The sequence below is a fragment of the Onychomys torridus genome, chromosome 3, assembly GCF_903995425.1.
Source record: "Onychomys torridus chromosome 3, mOncTor1.1, whole genome shotgun sequence".
Taxonomy (NCBI): Eukaryota; Metazoa; Chordata; class Mammalia; order Rodentia; family Cricetidae; genus Onychomys; species Onychomys torridus.
In genome coordinates, this window is record NC_050445.1 from 66647829 (window position 1) to 66663225 (window position 15397).

The 15397-nt window shown below is 40.2% G+C and overlaps 1 protein-coding gene across 6 annotated transcripts in view; it reads right to left on the reverse strand.

Annotated features, from left to right (window-relative positions):
- Positions 1–15397, reverse strand: part of Cdk14 (cyclin dependent kinase 14) — a 484889-nt gene that overhangs the window by 30568 nt on the left and 438924 nt on the right. For all 6 annotated transcript variants that reach the window (XM_036182828.1, XM_036182829.1, XM_036182831.1 and 3 more), the window contains one exon: positions 6661–6709. In XM_036182828.1, coding sequence (XP_036038721.1) covers positions 6661–6709 — 49 coding nt within the window. The remainder of the gene's footprint in view (positions 1–6660; positions 6710–15397) is intronic.

Genomic DNA, 15397 nt, shown 5'->3' on the forward strand with positions numbered 1-15397 from the left:
TAGGTACAAATGCAACGTCCTTTAGATATACTGTCCATGCTTGTATGACCCTGGTATGCATTTCATAAATGAATGCTTCACATGTAGATTTACAGCTGTGTTGTTCGCTATGGTAGCCACTAACAACACGTGGCCCTTTACATATCAATTAAGTAAATTCAAATTAAACTTAAGTTGAGTTCCCAAACCATACATTCTAATGGTTGCGACAGTGGGTTTAGAAATGTCAAGTCAAACTTTCAGTTATTATCAGGCTTCCTGAGCATAATCTCTTTTAAAACTCTCAGCTAAGAACAGACAGTGATTCCTTCCTCATGCATAATTTTTGAACGTATCTCCTCTGAACCAGGCAAAGTGGATTATGTCTGAGCTGGCTAGGGCTGGGTTTGCTCTGCTTTACCCAGGGCTGTGACTACATAGGGAATCTTTACCTCCATGTAAACAGAATGGCTTCCCAAGATGTCCTCTTTACTAGTAATTCCTCTAGGTTGTCAGTAGGCTACTTACCGTGGGAGATAGAGAGATAAATCGGTTTCCTAGGTGGTCTCAACCTAATAATAGAAACATTTTGAAACAGAGGACTTTCCCCCACTGGAGCCAGAAGAGAGGTGTCAGAAGGCAAAGTGAGGGAGGCCTGGAGCTGGAGGCGGTGTGAGATGAAGCAGGCAGGAAGTCTTAAAGAGCTGTTTGATGCTCCCATCTGATAGCAGGAAAGATGGAGGCCTTAGCTCTCTACCCACGAGGAACTTAGCTGCTAATGTCCTGAATGAGCCTGAAAGAAAATTTTCCACAAGATCCTCTAGGTGGGATTTTTACCTTCTGTGACTCCAAGCAAAGGAATAAGCTGGTTATAGCCAGGTTTCTTCCCCACAGAAGTGTGAGATAACACTCATAGATACAGTCTTAGGCCCTTGATACAGTGGTTAGAGAACACAAATGCCCGCTTCGTGCTGCCGGAAGCAGAACTGCCCTGCTGGAATCTGCTTGGGGCACAGTTCAAGAAAGGCCTCTCCTGGCAGCCCACCTGCCCCTGGGAGCTCCAGGCTGCTTCAGCAACTGCTGCTATGTTTTCCTCCTTAATGAGCTGCCCAGCAGAAGGACGGCATTAGCCACACCAGAGGCCTGTGTACTTTTGGATGAGGAGGCCAACATACAATCCAAAGGAGGAAAAACAATGACTGCTGCCAGCTCCCAAGCCTGGCACGTACTGCCAATTAGCAAGAGGGAAGATGGTTCTTTCCTGTCCGTCAGAGGAACAAAACCTGCCACCTGGCAGAGAGCGGACAGCATGGGGCCTGCCCTGGGCCACCACAGAGCAGTTCATGTCAATGGATCTTTGCTACCTCTGAAAAAGAGACAGACATGAAATGTGGCTATGACACAGACTAATGGGGTAAGCCCCTTAGGGCAGTGCGGGCTTGTGGAGTAGGCAAGGAGTTTTACTTGCTGGAAGTAAGTGGGTGGTTGGCAGAGCTGTCAACCTCTGTGCTTAGTTGTTCTAAGTCCAACCTTCCTCCCACCACAGGACACTCCCTAGTAATGGTACAAAGAAGGCATTAGCTGGCAGACTGTGTACTCCAGCACTCTGTCCTGCTCCTTCTGCTGTATGAAGCCCAGACTGAGAAGGACATCAGTTTTGGAAGGGATCTTTCTACCCAAAGATGTGCTAAGACTACATAGAACCAGGTTATTACTAAGTCCATCTGACTACAGGACTGATGATCCTTTCACAAAACTCACCAGGGCACACATTCTAAGCTGTGATTTTTCAATTGCATGGACCACTCGCCTCTACCTGTTTTTATATCGCCATTACTGATCTGTAATTGGTAAATCCACTAGCTATTTCTCTTTGGAAACTGCCCCAACTGTGTGTTTACATGTACCTTAATTCTACCTTTTATGAGGTTCTAGGACACCTGCCAGGACCCACACAACATCCTTCTTTTTGGACTTCCTTCCTTTCTTTTCTGGACTCCCCATCTGCAAACTCCAAGGTGTCAAGGGGTTGACTGGATCTGCCTAACAAAAAACCACGCAAGGCTTTGAGGAACTGCACTAATGATTCATTATTATGAAAACAAACGTCCCTAGAAACTGCTCTAACCTGCCTTTGAGCAAGCAGGGGAACCTTCTGGGCCTTGAAACCATACCACATATCTGTGTCCAGGCCAAACCAGAGACCTGCTTGCTCATGTGTTGAAGATTGACATTTTCAATGTGGTAAGGAACTACACTTCCCATATCCTTCTACTCATGTACCTGAATCCACAGAGACAGGCAGCTGGCAATCACAGCCCATCCTCAAATTAGGAGAGGATGGGATTCCAAAATGTCTGGTTTAGACCTGATCACCCCAATAAGCACCCCCCCCCCACCAAAGCCAATCAATGATGCAGAGAATAATTTCTTTGAAAATATTATGAAAGGCAGTCTCCAGGCACTAAATAAATTAAAACTGCTTCTTTGAAGTAAATAGAATTATAACAAAAATCATCAACAGTGAACAAAACAGGCAAGTGGACCACTTTAAAATCTGGCTTGACTCAACTGCTCTCCCTAGTGCACCTACGGTGTTATTACCATCATCTTATTTCTATGCTGGTGAAGAAATGTAAATCTCTAACCTACTTTATACTGTATTGTTTTATCAGGTAATTTTAAATCAACTTCCAACATAGCAGAGTGGAAAAGATGATCTTTCTGTTTCATGAGAAGGTATTTATCTAAATGTTAATGATCCACGTCAGATACAATGACAAGAAAAACAGTAGAGATACACGAAGTGAAAGTCTGTTCCTCCAACACTACTTTACCTCCCATTTCATGCTTTCTGCATATATGGTACAACAAGCAGGTCATTTTTAAAATATGCTCTGGAGGTTAAACATAGATTGGATAACATATTTAAGGAAAGTTCAAGGGCACAAAATTGGGTTATTTCTAAATTTTCCAAATTAGGGCTTGTGGATGTGTTAGAACATAGAGCACAGCAAGGTGTTTCCTTTTCTGTCTTCTCATGCCCAAAGGTGGCTTCATCAGTGCCTTTGTAGTTACTGCACATTTCAAAATACCGAGTATACACATTCTTAGGAGCAATCCAGTCGTGCTTAATGAGCAGATGGATTGCTCACAAGAACGGCCTCAGAGAGAGGCGGGGACAAGCCCGGCCTGACCCCATTTGATGTACGTGGGCCTTTACCAACCATGAGCTGGATTTTCCAGATGTGTCTTCTGTGACTTAGTGGTTTATCCTCAGTTCTTATTTCAAAACTTCCAAACCTCCCAAATCATTCAGCTGTTAAAAAGTTCCAAAGCAAGCAAAATGTGTTCTTGGAATCTCCCCCTTTTCTTTGCTGGAGAATATACACTAAGGCCTTTCCCCCAGCCAAAATAATAAAAGATCTTTTAAGTGGCTGAAATTCTTGGTGGATTGCACATACGTGCCAATGTCAGACAACTATAAATAGAGAGATTTACAAGAGAAATAGAGTGAGTCTTCATAATTCCAATGAAATAAAATGGACTATTTTGAAGGCAGTTTAAAAAACAGGACATATTTTATGAAATTCAGATTTGTCTCCATTTAGCCCCAAGTCCCTTTTATGTAGGAAGAGCTTCCTGGATCATGCATTTTTAATATGAAGGAAGAAAAGGGCTTACTTTTCTTTAGTGATAATAATTTTTTATTTTCAAACTGATACTATTTTTCGTTATGTGAGGCTTTTCAGTTTTGATATCTACTGCATCTTTTGACACCCTCCCCTACCACTGCTTTGTTATTACAGAATATTAAAAAACTCCAAAAGGTAAAATTATATTCATGGAGCTGGGAAGGATGGCACTTGGAGGCAGAGGCAGGAGGATCTCTGTGAGCTCGAGGCCAACCTGATCTACAGAGCAAGATCCAGGACAGCTGGAGCTATTACACAGAGAAACCCTGTCTGGAAATACACACCCCCAAAATATGCTCATGGTTACTGATATAAGTGAAATCGGGTGAGTTTCTCCATTGGTGTAACCCAGGGCAAATGTGGTAGGTTTTCACTGGTGTAACCCAGGGCAAATGTGGTAGGTTTTCACTGGTGTAACCCAGGGCAGATGTGGTAGGTTTTCACTGGTGTAACCCAGGGCAGATGTGGTAGGTTTTCACTGGTGTAACCCAGGGCAGATGTGGTAGGTTTTCACTGATATAACCAAGGGCAGATGTGGTTCAGACATGAGCTGGATTACTTATGATAGCTATTTAGACTGAAGGTTAGCTTTCTCAAGAAATTCCTCTTCTCTTTGGCAGGCTAACAATCGCCCATAGTTTCCAGGGCTTAGATAACGCTTACCTGTAAAGGTATTGTTACTTAATTTTGAAACTTAACAATCGCCCATAGTTTCCAGGGCTTAGATAACGCTTACCTGTAAAGGTATTGTTACTTAATTTTGAAACTTAATTTTGTTAATATTGTTACTTAATTTTGAACAGCAACTTATTTTTTTTTTGTTTTTGGATTACCTTACCATCATAGATTAACCATATAATTTGAATTCTTAGAAATTACTTTGAATCCATTACTATATAGTGCAAGATACTTCACCAATTGCTTCAGTTTAATAATTATGTTACAAATTAAAAAGAATTCTACAACTTAAAAAGTTATTAGCATATATGCATTATACAATGTGATTGGATTTTGTGAACTTTCCTTAAACTATTTGATGTACTTTACCTTATACACCTACATTATCCTCTCCTATTTACCCATATGGTAGTCCTTTCTTCTTCCTGAATGGTCACATTTCTACTTTTTTTTTTTTTTTTTTTTTTTGCCGGAGCTGAGGACTGAACCCAGGGCCTTGCACTTGCTAGGCAAGCACTCTACCACTGAGCTAAATCCCCAACCCCATTTCTACTTTTATGTTATTTGCAAGTGTGTGTGTGTGTGTGTGTGTGTGTGTGTGTGTAAATCAAAATCCTGTATATAACAGAAAACGTGCCATATTTATCACTCTTATTTAACATATTTTGCTTAGTATGATGTTCCCAATTCCACCCATCTTCCTGCAAAAGGACTAACTTCAGAATGCAGTGTGCTGAGGGTATGCCTCCCAGGGAACCGACTGACTCTTCACATGGTGAGAACAGCTAGGGTATGACCCAGCTACACTGATCCAGCTATACTACTTTCAGGAACATACACAACAGAATCCAAGTCAGTCCATTACAGAGTTGCTTGTTCTGCTGTGATTAGCAGGGCATGGCCCATAACAGCCGGCTTAAGACAAGGACCTTGGTGTCCATCAATATGTGAAGAGATAAAGTAAATGTGGTATGCACATACACTGGAGCTTTATTTATCCACAGATAATGAACAGAATGAAGTACACAGAACATGATACATTTTAAGAACAGTATCATGAAATTCATCACTTTGTACAATGAACATATCCCAATAATTTAAAGAGCTACATGCGTTCCTTTTAAAGAAATGATTTGTAGAAGGAAAAATAATCATACCAGTTACTTTTCTAAATACATAATTTAAAAAATGGTTCGATCCTTCAAATTATTACAGAATGTAATATATTCATCCTAAGAGTGTCTCACCATCAGCAGCCAACCATGTTTGCTAACAGCATTAATGAAAAACATTCTTATATAAAACTTTTCTTACTTGTCATAATCAACAATACCCCAAATTAAAATGTCACAACAGTACAAAGATTGTCACACCGGATTCTCTACAGACAACATGCTGGAATGAATGAGCGCTGACTTAATCAAAGGAGCCACAGTTAGGTTTATTTGCAGTGTGATATTTGAAATGTGACAGCAGAGCTAACAGGGGATGACTCAGCCTGTCCCAACTTTTACTGTTCTGCTAACAGGCTGGAATGCAATGAACACTCCCCAAGTTCTCCTTGTCAACTTTCCAAACCAAGAAATCCATTTGATTACTTGTTATTATCATGTATGTGGGTTTGTGTGGGCCGCCACCTGCATGTGGAGACCAGAGGACAACTTTGTGGAGTCAATTCCCTCCTTCCACCTTTATGTGGGTTCTCCGGATCAATTAAAGCTGTCAGGACAGTGTGGCAACCTTTCAGACCACCACACCAACCTTCATACATAAGATCAGATGGAATGAAAGAATGAAAAAGAGTGTATATACTGCAAGCGATAAATTTACCTAGTTCCCCAGTGTGGTTTAGAGGGGAAAAGTAGGAAAATTGGAAAAGAAGAAACATCCATTTATCTAACTCAGTAATAGTCATCCATGCCATTTGTTAGAAAGCCCATTACTATCTTGCGTTTTGTAAGTGTTATTCTGCTAATACTAAATACTTCCCAGAACTTAGTTACAAGATGGGCCACAGCAGATTCTAGAATTCACAGTTCTCATACAACACCACATTGCTCTAAGGACCTGAACCCACACTGGCTATTGGCTCTGACTGAACATGGTAGATGAACATGTCCGAACCCTCAGTAAGGGTTAATTTGTGTTTAAATTAATGGATGGGTACAACATCAGTGAATGAAAGCACGCTGTGTCACACTCACTCAGCGAGTTGCAGGGAGGGAGGGAGGGAGGGAGGGAGGGAGGGAGAGAGAGAGAGAGAGAGAGAGAGAGAGAGAGAGAATGAGCTCCATCTGTGTACACTTACTTATTCCATGCTTGTCTGAGGCTTTTAGAGCTGTACACGGTAAAGCGTTCTGAAACAAAAGAGAAAAATTATAAACAATCTTTGTATCACATGTATATAGCACAAGTTTATTGAAGAAAATAACTTGTTTTTAAAGGGCAGTCTCACTATGTAGCAAGCTGGCAGCAATCCCCCCCCCCCCCCACTTCCCAAGTTCAGAGTCCATGGCCATGCACCACCACACACAAGGAAATGCAGTTTGTTCAGGAGACAGTGTTTGGTTTGACTGTAGCCAGACATAAGCCTAGAAGGACCATACTCTTGAGATCAAGCAGTTTAAAAATAGTGAAACAGGATGAACAGAAGACTGACAATAATGAAATACTGTTATTTCTTTCACAATCTAGTTTGTTTACTAATTATTAATGACTGAATTGAGAAAGTAAGTAAAAATTACAATTTCAGAACCGTACATATAGCTTGACAGACAAATATCAGCACATTGGACAAGAGAAACTCACTGATAGTTCTGTGACAATATCTTTGACCAAATGTAGTAATGTTGCGTCTCCAGTCTTAGGATGCACGGTACTCACACGTGTTCAGAGCCAACCCACCTGTGTTCAATGGTGTGTACATTCATGTACGATCAATTATGAGATTGTTTCAATTAAAAATTATACCAAGTTAAACAATGGATATAGACTTCATTTTAGTAATTTCAATGCCTCCCTCTTTTTTCACTCCTGATAATATAACAATTGTTAGATTTGATTATGTCCCTTTCCACCCCCCCTCTCTCGTGTGTTTGTGTGTGTGTGTGTGTGTGTGTGTGTGTGTGTGTGTGTGTGTGTGTTTCTAACTTTTAAAATAGGATGTGCACTAAATACTTCAAACATGTTTGGCATTTTGGTCACACCAAATGGGTAGTCTTCAATGAAGAAAATCTACACACAATTGTTTCAAACATGTGTAGCACTCCAGAGGATAAGGGACCACAACCTATCTGTTGAAGTCTGAGGTAGTTGCCTTTTACACATGAGGCTTCAGTGGGCCCACTGGACACCTACCTTTCTATAGGGCAATTTCTTTGTTAGACACATTGTGTAAGTCTGCGTGGCATGTGGGGCTCATGCTTATATTTTAGTAGAGGCTGAGGTACTGCTTTCCATTTCTCACCAGCAGTGAGGAAGAATGCCTCTTCTTCTTGATGCTTTTCAGTACCAGCTGTTACCAGTCTTTAATACTATTGCCCAAACACTGTTTCACAAATTTTACATATCTTAGTTGGTACTGATTGTAGTTGGGGGACACTGGTTCTTTACCAGTCTGGAGATGTTTTTTTAAGGTAAGTCAGGTTGTCCCATATACACTTACATGCAGAGTCCTATATGAATAATGGTGATTTGGTCAAGAACAGATTGTGCCCATGTATACAATGATGGTCTTGTCAACATATAGTAGAGATGAAAATTTTCTATTACCTGGCAATGCTGTAATGTAACATCATAGTGCAATGTATCTGTCACTCATAGGCACTGTGCACACAAACCAACTATGCTAACAGTTCATACAACACTGCACATATATGACATAAGGTACAGAATACTGGACAATGGCAGTAATAGTAACAATAACAGTAATAACTGAGTTACTGGTTTATATATCACTATGGCATGTTTTCAGTGGTTACTTTGGAGTCCTCGCTCCCTTGTCCACTCTCCTCAGCCTTGCTTGTGTGTTCATCCGTGAAGATCTTTAGGGAATCGCACTGGCTAGTTCCATATAAACTGACACAAGCTGGAGTCACTGGGAAGATGGAGACTCACTTGGGGAAATGACACCACTGGCCTGTGGGAAAGCCTGTGATGTACTGATGTGGGAGGGTCCAGCATGCGCCACCTCTGTGAGGGTGGTCCTGGGATATTTAAGAAAGCAGGCTGAGCAAGGCTTGAGGAGCAAGCCAGTAAGCAGCATTCCTCCATGGCCTCTGCATCAGCTCCTGCCCTGCCTGAGTTCTCGCCCTGACTTTCCTCATTGGTGGACCATTACCTAAAGTACAAAATGAAATAAATCCTTTCCTTCCAAGATGCTTTTGGTCACAGTATTTCAACACAGCAACAGAAAACCCCAATTAAGGAAGAGATATTCCAGGCATTGTGATCATAGGAGGTTACAGTGCCTTGAGTGTTATGGCCTCTGAAGACTGTGTGGTGGGACAGGGTGTGGAGCTGAAGACCATCATATTGATGGTCCTGCCCCTGTGTAGCCCTATGTTAACGTTCATGTCTTAATTCGTAAAAGAAACACTTGAAAAGCAACAAAACAATATGAAATGACTTTTAGGGCTTAGGAGATGATTCCCAGAACCCACATAAGAAAAGCTGGGTGTGGGTGTGGTGGCCCAAAATTGCAAACCCTTCACTAGGGAGGCAGAGACAGGCAGATTCCTGGGGCTAAATGGTTGGTCAGCCAAGCCTAGTTGACAAACCTTAGGCCAGAGAGGAACTATGTCTCAAAAAAAAAAAAAAAAGGCAGATGGACTTCCTAAGTGTGCTCCACCCCCTGCAACACACATACCCTAAACAAAAATGTATGTATGTTTGTATGCTTATTGAGAAAGTTTCTCTCTACATGGCTCAGCTGTCCTGGAACTCACTCTGTAGACCAGGCTGGCCTTGAACTCACAGAGATCCACCTGCTTCTGCCTCTTGAATGCTGGGATTAAAGGTATACAGCACATGCTCCTGCCCAAATACAAATGTTTTTAAATAGGCAAAATAGATAAAAGCTTTTAGGTAGCTGAGGATACAGTTTAGTTGGTACAGTGCTTATCTGGATTGCACAAAGCCTTAGGTTCAATTCTCAACTCTGATAATCCACAGGCACAGTGGGTACATGCCTGCTACATTAGTAGTAGGGAGATGTAACAAGGAGGGTCAGTAGTTTAAAGTCATTCTAGGCTACTGATTTCAGTGCCAGACTAGGATATGTGGGACTTCTATTACAAACAAAGTAAGAGGAAAAAGCTTTGAAGTTAAGGATATTTCTTATGTCTTAAGCTAACTATTATTATAATTCTAAAAGTTTTAAAAGTTAAAAATTTAAAGTATAAAAGCTATAATAAGCTAAGAAAACTTATTGTTGATGAATGAAAACTAGTTTTTATAAATTAGTGCAGCCTTAATATAGAGTATTGTGAAGTCCACAACTGTGGACTATCACACTGTCAGCCTTCACACTTACTCTCCATTGTACAGACTAAGTATAGAGTATTGTGAAGTATACAAGTGTGTACTATCACACCATGAGCCTTCACACTTACTCTCCATTTACTCACTGACTCATGTGGAACAAAGTATAGTCTGGCAAACTTCATTTACAGAACGTGTTTTACACAGGTGTATATCACTTATTACTTTTTATATTATTTTTTGCTATAGTTTTCTGTGTTATATACTTAGATACACAAATACTGTGTTATAATCACCTGCAGTGTTCATTATGATAACATGTTTTAACAGTTATGCAGCCTAGCAGCAATAAGCTACACCACATAGTCCAGTCATAAAAAGCTATACTATCTAGGTCTATGTAAGAACATTCCATGTGGTCATACAAAAATAACAACAAAAATAGCCTAACCTTTTCTCAAAACATTATCGTAGTTAAATATAAATGTGTGTGCATGTGTATAAATTTAAATGTATAGATCTATAATTAAATTTCTAATATTGCATAGTTCTTGATTTGTTTGTTCAAAGATGACAAACTATGATGCTAGGTATGTGTTATTCACTAACTGTTATAAATCATTCTCCTGTAATTCGAAATTACTCCTTTACACTATGCTAAGGTCTAAAATACACCAGATTCTTTGACGTTCATCTGTTTATGTTAGTCTGTATTATCTTAACCACAGTACCTCATGTTTTCTTTTAAAAGTTTCTTTTTCTTATTAGCATCTGTCTTATATAAATGGCTACTACCTTATATAAGTGTAGATAAAATAAAAGTTTTCCCTGCATTCTTAGTTTAACATTAAATGCTGTATTAAATAACTACATAATGCATCAAGTATGTTTTACAAAGGCGACTGCTTTTGAAATTATGCTAGGTGTCATTTGAGTTTCGGTGTGTAAATGGTCTATTATTAAAACACATCCTGATTTGTTTTCCAATTGCTACAAAATACATAAGCAACTATTTTACTTCAACCATAGAAATGATGCCAAAATGAGTCTAAAGGGTAAGATGCTCCTAGGGTGATCACTTGAAGGCAGAAGGAAGAGGGACATTCCCAGTCCTGCAGAGTGGGGGTGTGGACCAACTGCACAGAACGTCCTCTTGGGGTGATAAAACATTCTAGATATGGACAGAGGAAATGATTCCATGTTGTTATGAACTATACACCCCAAATTCATTCAAATATTCCCGTGACAGGCACCATCACCACAATAACAAAAACACACACTGGGTGCCTGAGTTATAGTAAGAAAAAGTTATCAGACGAACTCTGAATATTTCTTTATTGCCAGCTCCACCTCACTTTCCACAGATGGCTCTGATGCTCAGAACACAGGAATGAGTAAAATGGAAACGACATTGTTTCTCCTAGATCTTGCATTTCCTCTAGTTCAAGACAGATGGGCAGTTAAATGCCAACATTGTCTTTCACTACCACCAATACCACCACCAAGAAAATGAACATGCTAAGTCAAACAAGGACCTGCAGAATTGAGGGCACACCTGAAGGCAGACCAGGCTTACACCAAATATGGAGCCAGCCAAATATGCTGAGTTCCAATTGGAAATCTTTATGGAATCCCACTAGAATGTATTGTTCTAGGATGACATGTAATCCTTGTACATTCAGCTGTGCTCATGTGCACATCATTCAGAAACGTCACAGATGTATTTTTCCAAACGGACTGATTTCTTTTTAATGACTCATATTGAATAGGTTTAGTTTAGCTTGCCATCATTTGATGCCTTTGCTGGTACTACCTTGTCAGTATTGCCTGCTCTTACTTATAAGCTGTGAGGGAGAAATCCTAAATGACTTATACTGCTTTTGTTATAGGATATTCCATGCCTAAGAATATTATCAGATTAGAGAAGCAAATAAATAAAGTAAATAAAATAATCTTTCTGTCTCTAAACTAGAGTGTACTGAAAAAGAGTGACTGGAAACAGTATGCAGTCCTCTACCCATTCATTCACACATCCATCTATCCAACCACCCAGCCACCCATTCATACATACACCAACCTACCCACTCATCCCTCCATCCATCCATCTATCCAGTTACCCTCTCATCCACCCATCCACCTGTGGTGATATATTATGTACCCCAATAAAGCTTACCTTTGGATGAGAGGACAGAGCCAGCCACTAAGTTAGACATAGAGGTCAGGCAGTGGTGGCACACACCTTTAATCTTATCACTCGGGAGGCAAAGACCTGCCTGGATCTCTATGACTTTGAGGCCACCTTGGGCTACATGAGAAAAACAGAACCAGGCAGTGGTGACACACACCTTTAATTCCAGGAAGTAATATGGCAGGACACAGAAAGGTCTCACATAAGGCGTGAGAAAACAGAAACTTGCTCTCTGGAGGCTGAGGATTTTGTAGAGGTAAGAACTAGTGGCTGGTTGTTCTGCTTCTCTGATCTTACAGCTTTCACCCTGACATCTGGCTGTGGGTTGTTTTTTTTGTTTTTATTATTATAAGACCTCTTAAGATTCGTGTTACATCCACCCATTTACTCATACATACATACATATATACATCCACCTACTTGGCCATCCAGCCATCCAACCAGCCAGCCACCTTTTCACCTACCCATCTACCCACATATTCTGTAACCACAGTACCTCATGTTTTCTATAAAAAGCATCATTTTCTTATTAGCATTTGTCTTATATAAACTGCTACTCCCCTATATAATGTATAGAGAGTCAGGCAGACTTCTTGGATACAGAAGGGAACCAAACAGAAAGGCTTCCTGCTTGCAGGACCTAGCACTCCAGCATGGGTGTGCAAAGCTGGAGTGGGCTGGAGGCCAGGGCAGCAGAAGCAAAGAATGCTGGAGAAGAGGAAGAAGGGTAGATCTGATTCTTTTAAAGACCACACAGGTCATTCAATTCTTTCATTTAGAGAGAGAGAGAGACCATGACTGTCTGGGCATGAGAGCACATGACTTGGGCTATGGTTATGGATTGAATGCAGTGAAAACAGGGGTCAGAATCTAAAACCACTCTGAAGGGAAGGCCAGGACGGCTTACTAATCCTTGCATCATGGTGCCACAGAGAAGCAGGAGTCAAGACGACTGACAAAGCACCTACCTGCTCTGAACTTCACAGGGTTTGAAGATGTTGGCATTTCATGCACAACTCAAGCAAGCAGTGCTTTGAGAGTAAGTTTATCTGTGTGTAATGATTCACAAGGTAGTTAAAGTGTTCATGGAGTGTCAGAGTTATTGTTCAACCCGGGGCACCTGGCAGTATTTTATAGTGTGTCAGGCACAGGTGAGGAGAAAGAGAACAGGAACCAAACATTAAGTTACAATGGTATACAGAGCCAACTACCCACCTAATTGTTGATACTCATTGTCCTGAAGGCCTGCTCCTTAATGGTATCTATTCATTTCAATGGAGTATATAATTCCTGATTCACTCTCTCCTGGACAGCATTATAAGGTACAGTGGAATTCAGGCAGTTAGTGTAGAAGAACCAATTAAAGGATTACTCTATGCTTGAGAATGAAATGACAAGAAAGGGAGAAATGGATAACAGTTCTTTGTTAAGGCTTTTAGAAAAGTATTATCTAAAGTCTGACATTAGGAAAGCAAGACATATTTCAAAAGTTATGACATCAGATGTCCTTGTAAAACAAATTTGACTCTCTTAACTTTGTAGTCCCTACAAAGCAATTTGAATAATTCGCTATCATTCAAGATGAACAAGAATTCTATTACAGACAAAACCAATACAATCTCACATTTCTAAGTAAATTATTATTACTACCAATTAATGACTACACATGAATATTAGTTCTAAGCAAAACCTCCATTTAGCGCTTGACAAGATATGCAAATAGGATTTTTTAGAAACATGTCATTTCAGCTCTGTATATAAGAGACACAGTGACAATAAAACATGCCATACAACATGGGGTAAAAACAATAAAAATATGAAGTTTCTTTGTTACATTTCCATCACCATGTACATACAATCTCCATTCTGTCAGCAAATATTCCCTATGTACTTTCCTGTCAGGTGATATACTGGGCACACAGAACTAATTACAGTTCACACCCATGTGTGTAAGTGCAAAATTACAGATATAGGGTAGGAAATGCTGCCCCATGGATACAGACAAAACTCCAAAAGTGAGACTGACTGAATTTTTCTACACAAAGACAAAACAAGCCCAAAAATCTGTAGCTAATCCAGAGACACACAGGATTTCCTGCACCCCACATCATCTTAACTAATGAGATGCACAGCTTTAAGGGCAGGCAAACCTAGTATCCAGAAACCTTAAACGAATGCCCAGAATCAGAACCCGGTGTACTTTACAGCAATACACTACCTGTACACAGAATGGTAGGTGTCTGACTACCCGAGCATTTGCATATGCATGTGTTGCACTGTTCTCCTTCAGCTGAGTGCTCTCTCATGTGCTCCTGTCATGTCAGATCTCTCTGCCCCATCATGTTTAAACCAGGGGTTTAGAGTGTCGTTAATGCTTCACGAAGGAGTGCAATTAATTTAAACCTGCAGGCTGGCTTTCACCTTCTCCTCTTATTGCAGGGACATTGCAGAGGATGATCGCAGCACAGCAGGAGATGGGGAAGAGCCTGTAGAGAAGAAATTACTTGCTAGGACACCTAACTCAGGGCACAGAAGACTGGAAAGGTCTCTCCAACCCAGTGCCTTTGCCCAGCAACTCCCTGACATTCCACGGGGAAAGCAACTGGAGAACAAGGCTACATATGTGAAGTTGCACTGCTTAAAAGCACTTGACCTGACATGCTTGAAGCAAACTGTAACGCTCCCAAAGATAAAGCCTCAACTGGATTATGTATGTGCTTATAGGTTCACATTGTGTTATCCAAGCAGTTAATTTTCAATTCTGTTCTTCTCTTTCTCTTCTCAACCATGCTTCTGTAACTTACAAGACACTGCTGGGTTTAGAACTTCAATAACACCAGGACATAGTGAATAAAAATAATCAACCAACTAAAAAAAGAGACCTCTGGTATGTGCAAAGGATAAGAAGGGGGAATGTGGATATTTTTTTTCTTGGAAAGGGTAAACAAGGAGGTGGAGCACAGAGATCATAAAAAGTCTCAGGAGTGGATTTGATATTGTGTAACATATTAGGACCACAGAATGACAATTTGCTTATAACTCGATATAGGTATATATATATATATATATATATATATATATATATATATATGTGTGTGTGTGTGTGTGTGTGTGTGTGTGTGTGTGTGTGTGTATGTGTGTACCAGTGCCGATAAAAATGAAGAAAAATAGAAGAAAATTGAAAATTAAACACAAATGAAAAAGAAAAAAAGGCAATGAATTTGAAAGTGAGCATGGGGTAGGTGCATGAGAGACTTTGAAGACAGGAAAAGAAAGGGAGAAATGACCTAATTACAATGTCAAAAAGTAAAAAAGTAATAATAAAAAAATTATGTTCAAACTGACACGTCTGTTGTGCTAGTCATTCTTTAGAACT